General features: G+C 46.6%; 1 protein-coding gene across 11 annotated transcripts in view; it reads left to right on the top strand.

Annotated features, from left to right (window-relative positions):
- The window catches only part of STYXL2 (serine/threonine/tyrosine interacting like 2), an 81,977-nt gene extending 74,157 nt beyond the window's left edge, over positions 1 to 7,820 (top strand). For all 11 annotated transcript variants that reach the window (XM_058443397.1, XM_058443398.1, XM_058443395.1 and 8 more), the window contains one exon: positions 4,600 to 7,820. In XM_058443397.1, the coding sequence (XP_058299380.1) occupies positions 4,600 to 7,439 (2,840 nt within the window). In that variant the 3' untranslated portion in view covers positions 7,440 to 7,820. The remainder of the gene's footprint in view (positions 1 to 4,599) is intronic.
- The last annotated feature ends 9,854 nt before the right edge of the window (positions 7,821 to 17,674 follow it).

Raw genomic sequence — 17,674 nt, 5'->3', positions numbered from 1 at the left:
CCGCTACCACGCCCAGCTAATTTTTGTATTTTTAGTAGAGACGGGATTTCACCATATTGGCCAGAGTGGTCTCGAACTCCTAACCTCAGGTGATCCGCCCGCCTCGGCCTCCAAAAGTGCTGGAATTACAATAAGCCACCGCGCCCGGCCAAAAAACTCCTTCTTTTTAAAATGTAGGACGTTTGACCAATGTGGGATCGAATGGGTCTGTCGGTCGTCTGCAGCGTAAGGAATGTGTCCCACCTCGCTCGCTGGTCCTGGCGCTCACCGGCCGACCTCGAGGCGGAGCGGGTACGCGCTCAATAGCTCCAGCGTGTGGACACGGCCACGAGCCGGCGATCCCCCGCAGCATCCCAGGGCGGATGAGGCAGATCCCAGAATGTGGAACGCATCCCAGAAGCGATAGCTAGCCTTGGGGGTGGAGGGAGGAAGAACGAGCCCAAACGCGGAGGCGGAGTCGGTGCCAGGAGCCGCGCGGGCTCAGCAGGAAGTTTCCTGTCGCGGGTGTAACCCAGGCGCTGCCTTCCCTGCAGCATACCCAAGGCGGGCTGGGTCATGCTGGCCAGGAGCCAGCGCGTCAGCTACCCCGGCCAGAGACCGTAGGTCGGAGCGCTGAGTGCCCAGATCCCTTGCAAGGGCCAGTGCGCCCTGCGGGCATCTCCTCCCGATTCAGCCTCACTCTCCCTGCCAGGCAGCGAAAGGCCCTTATTGTTGCTGTGCTTGCTGCTTTTGTGGGTCCTTCCTACTCCACCACAGAGAGTTCGTGGCATCCCTAGAATTACTCCCTGAGCCTTAGGTCCTGTGGTTTTCTCTACTTTAGGATGCTTAGGAGTCAGTTCTTGACGAGGAGAACCGGGAAAGAAACACCTGGCGCCGGCGTTTTACATGATAATCACAAAGAGCCTATGAGGAGGTGTTGTTATTTACATTGTACACACTGGGAAGTTGAGACCCATGGAAGATTAAGTGGTGACTTTGTATGGTGCACTGTGTAATAATCAAGATTCTCTTGGTTGCTAGTGGGTGGAAACCATCTCAAACTCCTTCACAAGCAGCAAACGCATTAATTCTGAAGATGCAGGAAAGAAGCCAAAGACAGGAGCGTGGCACGCCGGGCAGGCCTGGAACAAGGACTGGACAATCTCAGGGCTCTTGGTTTCCCTCTTCTTTCTTTTCTGCTTCAGATAGCAAATGGCCATCCACAGGCCTGACATTAAACTAGCTAATTTCCTGCCTCAGTCCTATTTCCAAATTTCCTGGTGAATTTGTCAGATACTGGTCTTTTTGTGTACCCTGAGTTCCATCAACAGTGGCAAGTGGGGTGGCTTCTGGGCAAATACGGGTGTGGAGGGGGGTACCTTCTGAGGAAAGGGGGAATTACGAATTGGGAGGGTATAGCATAATTGCCTGCCATATAAAGGCATACTGAGAGTGTAGAGAATTCAAATCCAGTCTTGCTCAAGTCTGATGCTCTCCCCAGTAGCTGTACTCTTAAAAAAAAAATTTTTTTTTGAAGATCCTTTTTTTGAGACAGAGTCTCACTCTGTCACCCAGGATGGAATGCAGTAATGTGATCTCGGCTCACTACCTCAGCCTCCCAGATTCAAGCGATTCTCAGGCCTCAGCCTCCTGAGTAGCTGCAACTGCAGGCACGCACCACTACTGCTCAGCTAATTTTTGTATTTTTAGTATTGACAAGGTTTCACCACATTGGCCAGGCCAGTCTCAAACTCCTGATCTCAAGTGATCCACCACCTCAGCCTCCCAGAGTGCTGAGATTACAGGTGTGAGCCACTGCGCCCGGCCTGTACTTTTCAAATTTTAAAAACTGGGACCCTCTTCACAGTCAGCCCTGCTGGTAATCAAAATGGTAGCTCTGCTAATTAGAAAAACACTACCTTCCTCAAACCATTTTACTGTTGGAAAATTTTCACCATAACCCAAGTATATTTCGATATTTTGATTTCAATGTGAAAAGGCCCCCTAGAGTTGTGCAGAGAAGAATCTATACAGCATCAGCCTGCCTCTAACAGAGAAGACAGAAAATCCTGTTGCTGCTCTGGGTGAAGTGGGTAAACATCCCTGAGTCTCACCCACCCAGCCTCTCTCTTGTCTCTCTGGCTGCCCTTTAGGCTCCTCAGAGGAGTCCCAGTGTGCTAGGAACACAGCAGGAAAAATGTGGCACCCCAATCTGGTCTCCGCCAGACTAAGTCTAAGTAGTATTTGATGCCCCTATGAAGAAGACTGGCTGGTCATGTCCTGAAGTGTCTTGAAGTGAGCTGGTCTCGTGATTCCATCTCCAAAGAAAACCAGTGAGACTTAGAGACTAGCCACAGTATATGGTAGCCTGGTGAGAGGGTGGAGGGTAGGTCCTTGTAAGGGACAGCTAAGCCCTGAGCTGAGGATGAGAGGAGAAAAAAGACAAGTGCTTCTGTAGATGCTCCTTATAAGGCTTTTGCTTGTTTTTCTTTTTTTTTTTGTAGAGACAGAGTCTCACTCTGTTGCCCAGGTTAGAGTGCACTGGTATGATCTCAGCTTACTGCAGCCTTTGCCTCCTGGGTTTAAGTGATTCTCCTGCCTCAGCCTCCAGAATAGCTGGAATTACAGGCATGCACCACCACGCCCAGCTAATTTTTGTATTTTTAGTAGAGACAGGGTTTTGCCATGTTGGCCAGGCTGGTCTTGAACTCCTGGCCTCAAGTGATCCGCCCACCTCGGCCTCCCAAAGTGCTGGGATTACAGATGTGAGCCACCACACCCTTGTTTGTGTACTTTTGAGACAGGGTCTCATTCTGTTGCCTGAGCTGGAATGCAATGGGACAATCACCACTCACTGCAGCCTCAACCTCCTGGGCTCAAGTGATCCTCCCACCTCAGCCTCCCAAGTAGGTGAGACTACAGGCGCTTGCCATGGTTTTTTGTTTTTGTTTTTTTTAGAGATGAGGTTTCGCTATGTTGCCAGGCCGGTCTCAAACTCCTGGCCTCAAGCGATCCTCCAACTTGTCCTCCCAAAGTGCTGGGATTACAGGTATGAGCCACCACGCCCCGGCCTGTGGCTTTGACTCTGCTGAATTACCTCCCTCTAGTGGCTGCTGGCTCTTGGCAATAACACCTTTCATCATTACTGGGCCTCAAGTCCCCTGAATTTTCTGTCTCTGACCTCCTGTGTGACCAAGACATGACCTTAACTGCTGCAAAGATATAATAATAAAAGAGTCACCTCCCATCTCATATTGTCAGAGAGGATTTTTAACTGATTTAGCAAACATCCCCAAAGGCTGTTGGCAAGTAGATTGATGAGAGCAGGGAGGAAGGTCTCCAGTGGTCCCAGTCTGCATTTTAAATAGCTATTACAATGAAAGCACAGGAGGCATATTTGTCACGTTCATGAAGGATACAAAGCCGAAAAGGAGGCCAGGAGCAGGTAAATGATCTGTTGAATGGTAGAGTCAAGACTTGCAAAAGCTCCTGAAGGCTATAAAAACAGACATCCACCAAAAGATGTTAGTAGGAATTTGTGAAATTATCCTTAAGTTTAAAAATGACTGCACATTAAAAGGAACATGACTTAGTTGCAGTTTTTAAAAAACATTTTACAGGTTTCAGTTGACAGATGTAAAAGATAACTTGAGTTATCTTTGCAAGTTTATATGGCATCAGTAAAGCTCCAGTGACCCAAACAAGGGTGGGGAAGGGCCCACTCTACTCTATGTGAGTGAGTCAGTCCAAACCTGAAATATTTTGCTCCATCCTGAATACAAAATCCTAAAAAAAAAAAAAAATCCTGATAAATTCAAGTTTTGACCTAGAGGAAAGTAGCTAGAATAGTAAGGGAACGTGAGAAGATGTTCAAATAATGTTTGAAGTACTCAAAATAGCCAGGAAAAGAAATATATATATATTTCGGGAAGAATATGATAGCAATCTTCTTAAGGATATTTGTATAAAAGCCCTGTTTCATATAATATATTCATAGTTGACTTTATAATGTCAGAGCAGGAGTACTGGATGCTTGTTACAGAAATTTATACTTTTCCCTAACATATGAAAAAAAATTTGAAGGACCAGAGTGATCCAAAAATGGAGTGAGTTGTGTCTATGTGTCCATGTGAGCTAATGAGCTCCCCGTCACTGGAAGCATTCAGCAGTGGCTGGATAACAGGTGTGACAGGTGATCCAGCATCAGGGATGTTGTAAAGGGAATTCTCAAGTTTAGGATGTGACTTATGATGCTTCCCAACATCAAGATTCTATTTCTCTGTGATTCATTTACCTTAGCCTCTCATTCCTTTTCTGCTTTATCACCCTTCCCCCTGTTCTTGTATTTCTCCTCCCCCTGTTGCTCGGTTTGTGAGGAGAAAGTAGAAATGCACTCCAGTGTTTCAAATACAGGGCCAGTGGGGACTGTGGTGTCTCCCATCTGTAATATGGGGTCAGTGATGCTCAGCCCTCCTGTGTCTTGAGCCGGGATGAACTTCAGAGGCAAAGTAAACACCCTAAGTGCAGCACATTAAAACAGCACTTACCAAAGAAAACAAACAAGAACACTACAAGGAAGCCACTGTCATTACATCATTTTCTCTTGTGTTTTCTTTTCAGGGAAAGTCCTGGTCAGCAGCGAAATGGGCATCAGCCGGTCAGCAGTGCTGGTGGTCGCCTACCTGATGATCTTCCACAACATGGCCATCCTGGAGGCTTTGATGACCGTGCGTAAGAAGCGGGCCATCTACCCCAACGACGGCTTCCTGAAGCAGCTGCGGGAGCTCAATGAGAAGCTGATGGAGGAGAGAGAAGAGGACTATGGCCGGGAGGGGGGATCAGCTGAGGCTGAGGAGGGCGAGGGCACTGGGAGCACGCTTGGGGCCAGAGTGCACGCCCTGACGGTGGAAGAGGAGGACGACAGCGCCAGCCACCTGAGTGGCTCCTCCCTGGGGAAGGCCACTCAGGCCTCCAAGCCCCTCACCCTCATAGACGAGGAGGAGGAGGAGAAACTGTACGAGGAGTGGAAGAAGGGGCAGGGCCTCCTCTCGGACAAGGTACCCCAAGATGGAGGTGGCCCGCGCTCGGCCTCCTCTGGCCAAGGTGGGGAGGAGCTCGAGGAAGAGGACGAGGACGAGGACGTGGAGAGGATCATCCAGGAGTGGCAGAGCCGAAACGAGAGGTACCAAGCAGAAGGGCACCGGAAGTGGGGAAGGGAGGAGGAGGAGGAGGAGGAGGAGAGCGACGCTGGCTCCTCGGTGGGGAGGCGGCGGCGCACCCTGAGCGAGAGCAGCGCCTGGGAGAGTGTGAGCAGCCACGACATCTGGGTCCTGAAGCAGCAGCTGGAGCTGAACCGCCCGGACCGCGGCCGGAGGCGCCGCGCAGACTCGATGTCCTCGGAGAGCACCTGGGACGCGTGGAACGAGAGGCTGCTGGAGATTGAGAAGGAGGCTTCCCGGAGGTACCACGCCAAGAGCAAGAGAGAGGAGGCGGCGGACAGGAGCTCAGAAGCAGGGAGCAGGGTGCGGGAAGATGATGAGGAGAGCATGGGCTCTGAGGCCAGCTCCTTCTACAACTTCTGCAGCAGGAACAAGGACAAGCTCACTGCCCTGGAAAGATGGAAGATCAAGAGAATCCAATTTGGATTTCACAAGAAAGACTTGGAAGCGGGAGACAGCAGCAGTGAGCTTGGTGCAGAGGAGGCAGTAGGGGAGAAGAAGAACCCCTCCGATGTCAGCCTGACAGCCTACCAGGCCTGGAAGCTGAAACACCAGAAGAAGGTGGGCAGTGAGAACAAGGAGGAGGTGGTGGAGCTCAGCAAGGGGGAGGACTCGGCCTTGGCTAAGAAGAGGCAACGGAGGCTGGAGCTGCTGGAGAGAAGCCGGCAGACGCTGGAGGAGAGCCAGTCTATGGCAAGCTGGGAGGCGGACAGCTCCACCGCCAGCGGGAGCATTCCCCTGTCGGCGTTCTGGTCTGCAGCCCCCTCAGTCAGTGCTGATGGGGACACGGCGTCAGTACTGAGCACCCAGAGCCACCGCTCCCACCTGTCTCAGGCTGCAAGCAGCATAGCGGGGTGTTCAACCTCCAACTCCACCACACCCCTGCCTAACCTGCCAGTGGGGCCTGGAGACACCATTTCCATTGCCAGTATCCAGAACTGGATTGCCAACGTAGTCAGCGAGACCCTTGCTCAGAAGCAAAATGAAATGCTGCTGTTGTCCCGCTCACCATCTGTTGCAAGCACGAAGGCAGTACCAGCGGCCAGCTGCCTGGGGGATGACCAAGTCTCCATGCTCAGTGGACAGAGCAGCTCCTCCTTGGGTGGCTGCCTGTTGCCTCAGAGCCAGGCAAGACCCAGCTCTGACATGCAGTCTGTGCTGTCCTGCAACACCACACTGAGCTCACCCGCCGAAAGTTCCAGGAGCAAAGTGAGGGGGACCAGCAAGCCCATCTACAGCCTCTTTGCTGACAATGTGGACCTAAAGAAACTTGGCCGGAAGGAGAAGGAGCTGCAGATGGAGCTTAGGGAGAAGATGTCCGAGTACAAAATGGAAAAGCTGGCCTCAGACAACAAACGCAGCTCCCTCTTCAAGAAGAAGAAGGTCAAGGAAGATGAGGATGATGGTGTGGGTGATGGGGATGAGGACACTGACAGTGCCATAGGGAGCTTCCGATATTCTTCCCGCAGTAATTCCCAGAAACCTGAAACAGACACATCCTCCTCCCTGGCTGTCTGTGATCACTATGCAAGTGGCAGCAGAGTTGGCAAAGAGATGGATAGCAGTATTAATAAGTGGCTCAGTGGCCTCAGGACAGAGGAAAAACCTCCTTTCCAAAGTGACTGGTCTGGAAGTTCCAGGGGGAAGTACACCAGATCGTCCCTGCTCAGGGAGACAGAGTCTAAATCCTCCAGTTACAAGTTTTCCAAATCCCAGTCAGAGGAACAGGACACCTCTTCCTACCACGAGGCAAATGGCAACTCTGTAAGAAGCACTTCACGGTTCTCATCTTCCTCCACCAGGGAGGGCAGAGAGATGCACAAGTTCTCTAGGTCCACGTACAATGAGACCTCAAGTTCCCGAGAGGAGAGCCCAGAGCCCTATTTCTTCCGCCGGACCCCAGAGCCCTCAGAAACGGAAGAGTCCCCAGAGCCACAACGCCCAAACTGGGCCAGGTCCAGGGACTGGGAAGATGTGGAAGAGTCATCCAAGTCAGACTTCTCTGAATTTGGAGCCAAGAGGAAGTTCACCCAGAGCTTTATGAGGTCTGAAGAAGAGGGAGAGAAAGAGAGGACAGAAAACAGAGAAGAAGGGAGGTTTGCATCTGGACGGCGGTCCCAGTATCGGAGAAGCACTGACGGGGAGGAAGAGGAAGAAATGGACGATGAAGCCATCATTGCTGCTTGGAGACGCCGGCAAGAAGAAATCAGGACCAAGCTGCAGAGAAGGAGGGAGGACTGAGCTGGGGAAAATCTGAGAACACTGAAAGAAACCACTCACCTTAGCATAGGGCTCAGGGCACGCATTGCCACCACTCATCAAAGGATGAGGATACAGAGAGGATCTTCCAGAGGGGCAGAGCCAAAATGAGAGGTACCAAGCATAAGGGCAGCAGAGGTGGAGTAGGGAGGAGGCAAGGAGGGGGAGAACCATCAATACAAATACGAGGTCCGAATGCTGGACCAACTGACACCATTTTCTGTTGCCCAGCACCCTCTAAGCTTTGGTGTTTCACTTCATGTATTTGATAGTGTTCATCACAGGCTGGAGAGGTGAGCTTGGAAAAGCGCTATGGTTTGTCAGAGACTCCAGTTTACATCCAGAAAGGCCATGGACATAGGACATGCTTCTGTCTATGGAGGTTTCATATGAGACCCAGAAAGTGTATCCTATGGCAAGTCTGACCTCTCCTGGCAATGCTCAGTTCTGATTTTTTTTTTTTTTTTAATGTTTTGAGTCTCCATTAAAAATGGTATGTTGGCAAATAGTTCTTCTTTATTCTGGTCACGTTTAGCTCTTTGGATATTGGAAGAAAACCACTTTAAAAGACACAAATGTGTTATCCTGAGCCAGTCTCACCTTGTTTCACAAAAGCTGTGCCTCCAGACAATGCCATCATTGTCTCATTATAAAAAATAACAAACAAGTATTTGGCCTATGATACAATATAGCAGGAGACTACACTAGGAAAACCCTTGAGAGTAACAGAGGGAACTAGAGAAAGAGAGAATGAGTTTTATTGTGGTGAGAATGGAAAGATGTAAAGTAGAGAGAAGGCCTCTCTGGAAGGCAGAAAAACAAAAACAGAGCATGGTGAGAGAAGAAAATAAACCCAGTACAAGGAGATGGAGAAATGTTTTTATAAAATCTAGTGGTTGCCTTCTCTTCTTATTCCTAGGAGGATCACTGGGTAATGCAGTGGATAGTACACTTGATTCTTCCCTGCGCTCTGAGTGGGCTAAGTTGGTGAGAATGTTTTACCTTTTGTTCCCAAGGCATTTCTTCCCCTAAAATGCAGGTTGAATTGCCAAATCAGGGAGACACTTTGAGCACTTTACAACAGTGATTGATGGACTGGTTTCTACAGTTCCTTTCAAGCTGCGGCACCTTGAAGGATTTGAAAACAACTTTGTGTTATGCAGGGGTCTGAGATGTCTTGATCAATCAAAAAATCCAATTCAGGCGACACAAATGGTGGTGAAATGATTAATGAGAGGGAAGAAGAGTAAGGAGTAATCCACCAATGAGACAAATAGTACGTGTTAATTATGTGATCACTTTTTCTAAAAACGGAGTTTCATGGGACATGGACATTATGTAACCTTCCTATGTAGATTAGTTCAGCATCACATATTTCAAAGAGCACAAAGATAAATATATCAAAGCAAACAAGAGCTGACTTGAACACAAACTCACAATGCCACATAGCTGCTGTTAAAGCAACTGAATTAATTTGCTTGCCTTCCCTCTATCACTTTAGCCCACCGTTCATTTGCTAATGGTACTCATCTCTCCTTTACTGATTGAGGGGGGAAAAAGAGGACTTGGGAAAAAAAAAATAGTGCTCAGTCTTTGTCCCGTTTGCCCCTTTTTCTTCATTTGTTCATCTTTAATCAGTCTCAGCCCCTAGTTTCCAACGCTCGACGGGTCATTCCCACCACAGAAAATGGTGTTATTAGCCTGGCATGGTGCTGCGTGCCTATAGTCCCAGCTACTTGGGAGGCTGAGATAGGAAGATCACTTGAGCCCAGGAGTTTGAGTCCAGCCCGGGCAACATAGCAGGACCCCCATCTCTTTTTAAAAAAGTGTTGTTCTATACGCCCCACAGCAAGAAGGCTGATTGTGGTCCATTTTACCTTCTGGACGAGCTCTCGTTTCACTCCTATAGAGAAGTTTCTGATATAGGCACAATTAATTGGGCATCTACTCTAGAAGGTTGACCTTCTAGAGAGAAGAATTGGAATATTCTTTGATGGGTCCCCTGTGCCCACCCATAAGGAGCCAATTAGCTCAGATCTCTATACATGTCTTTTTGTTTTTTTACTATAACTAACAAAATATATAAATTGATCTCACTCATGTCAAAGTAGACAAGAAATTTTAAAAAAACTATTCTTAGTAAATCTCAACTCATACCCCACTGAATAAATGTTGAACAAACATTTCAAGCATATTGGTTTGAAGAGTCATCCCAGTTTTTCTCCAGCCCTGGATGTGAGTCTGGGGAAACAGACCATGAAGACTGCCTAGTTTGCTTTTAGTTGAGCTCTTAGGCTAGAGGGGCAATAATGACCTCCATGGACCACATATAGACCAGTTTGGCTCACCAGAGGAAACCAGATGTCTCACAGTAAAGCTCTCAAGAAATGCCTTTGCTTTCTGTGTCTCTAAAGATAGCTGCCTTGAGATCCTGTACTCAGGGAGGTGTCTGCCAGAGAATTCAGAATTCTTAATTTAACTTATTCCTGGAATTTAGAGTATATTTTGGGAAATCACATCAATAGAAAATGTATTGGATTTATCATGAACTTGAAGAAATATCTGAGATTTGAAGTGTTAGAATCCCAAGGGTGACTTCTGAATTCTACCTAACCTTGCGTGTTAGGTTGCAAGCCAGCCTTCCAGCCTCCGAATGGCAATTAAAGATATCTCAGTAAAAGTCCCCACAGGAAACAGATGGCACACCCAAAGTGGTGACTGATAAGAATTTAATGCAGGGACCATTTACAGAGGCATAGGAAGGAACAAGGGAGCCAAAAAGAAATAGTAAAGCACACATGTACTAGCAACATTGATACCACCCTAGCACTGAAGGGACAAAGGGACAAAGCTGTTTCCAGAGCCCAGCAAGAGTCATCACCATGGAGAATGCCACCTGACAACCTGGCAGAGGAGTAGGGGGAATAAATACCCCAGACTCTCTCTGCTCCTGGTTTTCTGTTCAATGCTAGTAACTTCCATGGACTAAACCTAACTGGAAGCAAGTGGGTATGAGAGCATAGTAGTCTGGAGAAGGACAATAAGTAGATCTGGAGGCAAACAGAAAACTACCAGCACAGAGGTCAATATGTTTAAATGGAGAGGCCATCTCTGTAGGAGTTTTTCCATTGATGTCTGTCTTAAATGACCAGAAACACTATACAATGAACACAAAATTGACTCTCTGTTAAGAATTCATCAACAGGCCAGTTGCAGTGGCTCACATCTATAATCCCAGCACTTTGGGAGGCCAAGGTGGGCAAATCACCTGAGGTCGGGAGTTTGAGACCAGCCTGACCAACATGGAGAAACCCCGTCTCTACTAAAACTACAAAATTAGCTGGGCATGGTGGCATATGCCTGTAATCCCAGCTACTAGCGAGGCAAAAGAATCATGAACCCAGGCGGCGGAGGTTGCAGTGAGCCGAGATCATGCCATTGCACTCCAGCCTGGGCAACAAGAGTGAAACTCCATCTCAAAAACAAAAAACAAAAAAAGAATTCATTAACAATTCAAATAGAGTTTCAGCTACATAAAACCAACTATCAGAGTCAATGATTTTGTTTTACAGAAAATAAAAAGAGGAAACTGATTTGAATTACTGGAGCCCACTCCCGAGTCATAGAAACAGTTCACCAGGAGAAAGCTCCCACATTATTCAGCACAGAGAACCGTGCACTGAAAGGGGCCCTACAAGATGAAAATCCTGCTCTGACTCCTGAGGTGAGGGCTGGGTAAGAGAGAGGCAGAGAGAGGGAAAACAGATTTTTTTGTTCATCCAAAGGTAAGGCCCTGGAGGAAATGAGATATGTGGGGGCTGTGAAGCAATAAGAAATAAGATATCAGGCAGCATCCCAGCAGGAAACAGAAGGCATGCCCAAATTAGGGTGATTCAAAGGGGGCGTTTTCTAAAGGAGCTATTTACAAAGGAGTGAACACGGTACAGGGTACGGGGTACAGGGACAGGGAAACCACCAGGCACAGTGCACACTCCAAGGCCAGGGGCCTCTCCTAGGTCTGGAGAGACAAGGGAGGAGTTGTTACTGAGACCCTAGAGACACAGAGGGCTATGTGGAGGGGCTGTCTTAAGAGCTGAGACCTTGGGTCTAGGGAGCCAGCCTGATGTGACCCCACAGGAAAGGAGGCAGAGGACTTTAGCCCCTCTAACTCCGACCTCCATCAATCTCCCCACAGGCCAAACCCAACCAAAACCCATAGGGAAGAGAGTTGGTGTGTGCAGTCCATTCTGTCAGCCCCATGGGATCCCATGGAGAGTGGGGAGAAGGGTGGATGTAGATCAGAAAGGGCAAACAGAAGATATACAACAAGGGCGAAATTTCAGGCTGGTGACATGTTGTTGGTGCTGAGTTATGAAGGCCCTGCTTTTAGTGTCTTGAATATTGACAGAAGAGAAAATACTGATTTTTCTGGACTCTTAAAACTTATTTCTTGCGTTGTTTGGGAGAATTATCAACCAAGGACAATCGAATAACTAGTAACCTGCCTTAAAGCATGCTACATAGAATTGCCTTTGTGTGAAGAATCTTGAATACAAATCTATACCTGTTCTTAGGAACATCTACTCTTTGGAGTTCTGATTCAAGGCTCTTGCTTTAAAGCATCACCTATTTTGTGAACACTGCAATAAGTCTTCCCTCAGCTCCACTTGCTCTGCAAGATGCCTGCCATCTGTCCCAGGTGCCACACAGAAACCACCTGCCCACCACCCTCCCACACACATACACGCACAAGTGAATTTCATGTAAAACCTGTATTTTAAGTCACACCATCCCCCAAAATACCTGCCAGATGTAGTGTAAACCCATCCAGCCATTTTGCCTCATAGAGGTAATTAACAATATTCTATAATTTTAATCTCATAGGTTCCAAACACTTCAGCAGTCATTTTCAGACACTGTGATCCTTGCAGTGTCTGTAAGTAAGCTGTGCATATAGATCAGCCGATTCAGTAGCCAGGCCACACCACTGCCTGCCATTCAGTCCCCTGGATCCTGAGTGGAAGACCCTCAGAGCAGGGAGCAGACCCACTTGGATTAGTTTCATTTGTCTCTAGGTTCCTGAAGACAGAAGTTGGATTCACCTTTGGTGGCAACCAAGAAAGTGGCCTCAAACCAATCATTCGACTCAATTTAGCTCAGCTTGATAAACGTTTCTTGAATGCCAACCTTGCACTAGCACTGCACCAGGGTACTGTGCTATCAAGAGCGCATGCTACATGAAGTCATGGAAGGTGGAGACAATCTCAAGTTAGAGAAAGGCCCACTCCCTCATGAGAAAGAATTTTTGAAAAATTGTCTGAGTTAAAGAACCCTCAAGCTATCTGGGTCTGAACTTAATAGTGTGCCAAGTATATCAGAAGAGCATCAACCACTCACACTTGAAACCTCACAGTCAGGTTTGAAACCTTCCTTTGCCTCTTGCCTGCACCTGGGCCAGGTAATTCTGCCCATTGCATTTGCTCTCTCCATTCTGTTATCACTACCACCTCCCCAAACCAGGTCTCAGAGTGAAGCCCTCAAGAAATGCCTTCACTTTCTGTGTCTCCAAAGGTAGCTGCGTTGAAGCTCTTGGTGTAGCGCCTGGCACGTGGTAAACATTTAATATAAGTGTTAGTTGTTTTTCAATTGGATTACAAAGTTGTGTTCTCAACAACTTTACCACATTGTGTCCAAAATAACTGACAAATATTATAGAATTATATATAACAATGTACAATTACTGAATTCTGCTTAATGATATGAACTGTCTAGGCACATTAAAGTCATGTCTTGTTTAATTACAACCCCACAATAATCCTGAGGGGTAGACATTCTTATCCTTAAGCACCAAATTCCTATAATAAGAAGCAGACCGTGGCAAGCATGGATAGACATAAACAAAGTGCTGTGCGATATGAGAGGAGGGAGCGCCTCATGTGGCCAAGGTGGCTGGAAGAGGTTTAACAGAGGAGAAGTCCTAGAAGAACCTTGGAAGGTGGGGGGATCTCAGCAGGGAGATAGTAGGTTGGGGTGGGGAAGCTGAGCCAGGGGGAAAGGCCTGAGCAAGGGCACAGAAGGGTGTTCCAAATGTTGTGCGGTTCACACATGGCCAGAAGGTGAGGTGCATGAAGGGAGTAATGCGGTAGGGCTGGAAAGGGAGGGGAAAGTGATCCTTGAATGCCAAGCGAAGGAGTTTAAGATTCATTTCATAGGTAATAGGAAACTGTTAGAGTTTTTAGGCAGAGGAAAAAAGAACCAGAATTGGGCACTTGGGAAATTAGTTTGGTCCTAGAGTAGATGCAAAGGAGGTGAGGCTGGAACTGGCTAACAAGGTTACTGCAGTAGCCAGGTGGTATATAAAGGAGACCTTGTTTCCCACATAGCCCTCTGTGTCTTTACTATATCTTTTTGGCTCCCTTGCCGCTTGCTATGCCTCTGTAAATGATCCCTGCATTAAATTCTTATCAGTCACTTTGGGTGTGCTGTTTCCTGTTAAGCAAGAAAAAAAAGTCCTTTTTAAGCATAAGATGTGGTAAACACTGGGCTAGGCTCTGAGCATTCATCAGAAATAAAAACAAATCAAACTTGCTCTTAAGAAGCTAACACTTTTATTAAGGCAGATGGGCAGTAAACAAGTAATTTAGAATATTTGGAATATTATTTATTTGTTTTCGCCCTGCCTGTCTACTTCTCTGCCTCTCCCTACTAGAATGTAAGCTCCATAGGAGGAGTTGGTATTCATTGCTGTATCCCCTGCAACTAGAAACCAGGCCTGGTCTAAGCAGGACTTGCAGCAAACATGTGCTCTTGTTCAAGACAATAAGTGCTCAGAAGGAAATTATCGGGTTAATCTGATAGATAACAATGGCAGATGGGGTGTGGCGTTATTTAAGATAGGGCGATCAGGGAGACATCTCTAGGAGGACGTAATATTTAAGCTAAAACCTGGAGAAGGAGAAGGAGCCAGCCAAGCAAGGACCCAGAGCCAACACTGGGAAACTGACAAGGACACTGAGGCTTAGGGAGGTGAAATCACAAATTATCCAAGGCCATATGGCTACTCCATGTCAAAGCCAAAATTCAAATTGAGAGTCTGATTTCAGAGCCCATACACCTTACAAGGTAGGTAATGTCTGTAAAGTGCTTAGGACAATGCCTGGCACATGATAATTGCCCAGGAAGCTATCTTTTACATCCTCTACTGCATTTTAAGTTTTAAAATTATTCTTATTTTGAAAGCATGGAAGTATGGATTAGCTAATTAATCCAGCATGGATCATATTTAGGACCCAAAGAAGCCAGTTCGTTTCTGTCTAGTTTCAGAGTAATCTTTTTCCTTTTTAAAAAATTTCTCATGAGTGAGCAAGATGGTTAGGGTGTGATGGGATCGAGAGTGTCACAGGATACTGGAGGTTGGAGGGAATTCCAAGCATCTTTGGGAGGTGCAAGAGTTTAGCCAGCTGCTTGGAAGAATAGCCCCTACCGCACCTACACTGACTGCTGGGCCAGAGTTACTGAAAGCATCTCTCTCCAAGCCACAGGGATGCTGTGAGTGCTTCAGTACAGCCATCGTTGACAAATGTCCATGCTCTCAAAGGCAAAGAAGAGGCTGGGGTGGGGCAGAAGGGAGGGAAAAAGAAAGCAGCTCCAAAGGCCATCATGGTAATAATTGGTCCTAGCCCTGCCCTGTGCCATGCCAGCTACAACCAGCCTGCTGTGACCTCATTCATACGAAACGGCTAAGAGCTGTTCTGGGGGACCCAGACATTCCTCAAAGGAACACAGAGTGAGTAAAACCCCTGTGGCAAGCAAAAGGGCAGACAGCAGGCATGACTCACTGCCTTTGCAGGACATTGAGAACATGTGGCTTAAATGGATCTTTCTCTTACTAACGTTTCTCAAACAAGAATGCAATGCAAACAAGCCCTTAAACAGGAAGACAAGGCAAGTGATTTCCTGCTCCCAGCCTTGGTGGCCCCTGAGAGGGGCGGAGCAAAACAGGCCCCAGAATTCGACCACTTTTCTTTTTGGAATTCCATTTGGAAAGCTGATTGACCACCTCTCAGCCAGGTTCCATTCAACTCTGCTGAACAATACAGCACCTCTGCAAAGCAGGTGTTAATACCACCTTGTTACAGATGGGAAAACTCAGAGGGGTGCTATGGCTTGAATGTTTCTGTCCCCCCAGCATTCATATATCAAAACCTAATCCCTAATGCCGTACTAAGAGGTGGGGTCTTTAGGAGAAAATTAGGTCCTGAGGGCTCCATCTTCATGAATGGATTAGTGCCCTTACAAAAGAGGCCCCAGGGATCTTCCTTTCTCTTTCTGCCATGTGAGGACACAGCAAGAAGGCACTATCTAAAAAGCAGAGAGCAAGCCCTTACCAGACACCAAATCTACTAGTGCCTTGATCTTGGACTTCCCAGCCTCTAGAACTGTGAGCAACACATTTCTATTGTTTATAAATTACACAGTCTATGGTAGTTTGTTATACAGCATGAACAGACTAAGACAAGGGGTTAAGTAATATGCCCAGAATCACATAATAAATAGGCAAGCAAGGATTTGAACCTAGCTATATCTGATTTTAAAGCCACTTTTTCTACCACACCATTTTGCCTTAAAAAGATCTATGCCCAGGGAGAGATTAAAACTGCAGTTGCAGAGAAATCTGGAATCAGAGTGCAGGGCTGCTGATGGATTGGCCATCAGAAGATACAGTCCCTGAACAAAGCCTGTGCTCCAGTTGGCCTTCCTCCATCGTCTGTGTTAAGCCGTCTCACTAATAAACAGTCCTGTGCGAAAGAGTGTCAGGAAGATGACAAGCAGGGAGCCCTCAGGGACTGCTCTTAAATAGGAGCTTTACTTAAAGGACGGGATGTTCAAAGAGGTTAAGATTTCTGTGCGTTCTCTCCTCCTGACTCCCAGGAGAGAAGCTTTCATTCCAGGGAGTCACAATATTTGTGCGTCTTTCAGACAGCGTTCTCTTTTTAAAGCTGCACAGTGCAGGTAGTTATGTAGCTCTCGATTTATTACAAAGGCTGCTGGTGTGGGGAGCAGGGAGGGGAATGGCAAAGAGCTGGAGGAGGGGAGTTTCAGCAGGCTTTTTCTGGGTCGAGGCAGGATCTGTTCCCAGATCTATTTTGGGGTGTGTGTGTGAGAGAGAGATATTAGGCAAATTACTTATCCCAACAGTGTCTCTCAAACAGAAGCAAAATTGCTGCCTATTAGAGAGCAATGGGGTCAGGATGAAAGAGGACTTCAGACAAGGGCAAAATTTAGACAATTAGGTCTAAAAGTAGACCTATTAATTATTGTTATTAATATATTTTAACAGGTATCTTCTAATACCTACTATTAATGTATTTAATAGGTATTTTCTAATAGGTATTAGAAAATTTTAATAAGTATTAAGAAATACCTATTAAAATATATTAATGACAATAATTTGAGACCTGCCATAAAAGATCTCCCTCATCAGCTTCATTTTTACTCTTTCTTTCATTCAACAAGCATTCATGGGGTACTTAATCATGGGACAAGAATTGTTCTAGTTGATGGAAATGCAATGTCTTCCTCTGAAGAGTTCCAACACAAGTCTAGTGAGTTTGCTAACAAAGAGAGACACTCGAAGCCCAGGGGCTACTTTGGCTTTAAATCCCAGTGTTACACTCAATCCTTTGAGTTAAAGCCTCAGCTGTGGTTAAAAAGTCTGTGAATTAGGGATAACTCAGTGGCATGGATTAGCCAGGATCTCTTTGAAAAGAGGACACCCAGACAGTAAGTTTTGATGGAGGAATATCAAAAGGTCCAGGAGCCTACAAGTTGTGTCAGAAGAATAACAAGGGCAAACATGGGGCTATTTGCAAATCAAGACACGGACCTCCTTTCCTCCCTATTCAGTGCAGAGATACAGTGAATTCCAAGACATAGCACAGCTCACTTTCCACATACTGGCCCTCCGCTACAAAAAAATTTTCTTTTTCTTAAATCCCATATGCCAGCAGTTCAGTCAAGCTCATCAACGCTTTTTTATTTGATCAAGAAAATTGTAGAGTTTCGGTAATAATGTTTACTGGACACAAAATATATTGGTTCTGATATTATTATAAACTGGATGATTTTTCAAAATTGCAACTACTATAATAAAATATTTTCACCCTCTCATAATAAACAATATGATCTAAATACTCAAAACTCTGGATTTGCAGGCC

Source organism: Hylobates moloch, unplaced genomic scaffold (genome assembly GCF_009828535.3).
Source record: "Hylobates moloch isolate HMO894 unplaced genomic scaffold, HMol_V3 SCAFFOLD_8, whole genome shotgun sequence".
Classification (NCBI taxonomy): domain Eukaryota; kingdom Metazoa; phylum Chordata; class Mammalia; order Primates; family Hylobatidae; genus Hylobates; species Hylobates moloch.
This window is presented reverse-complemented; position numbering and strand designations above follow the sequence as displayed.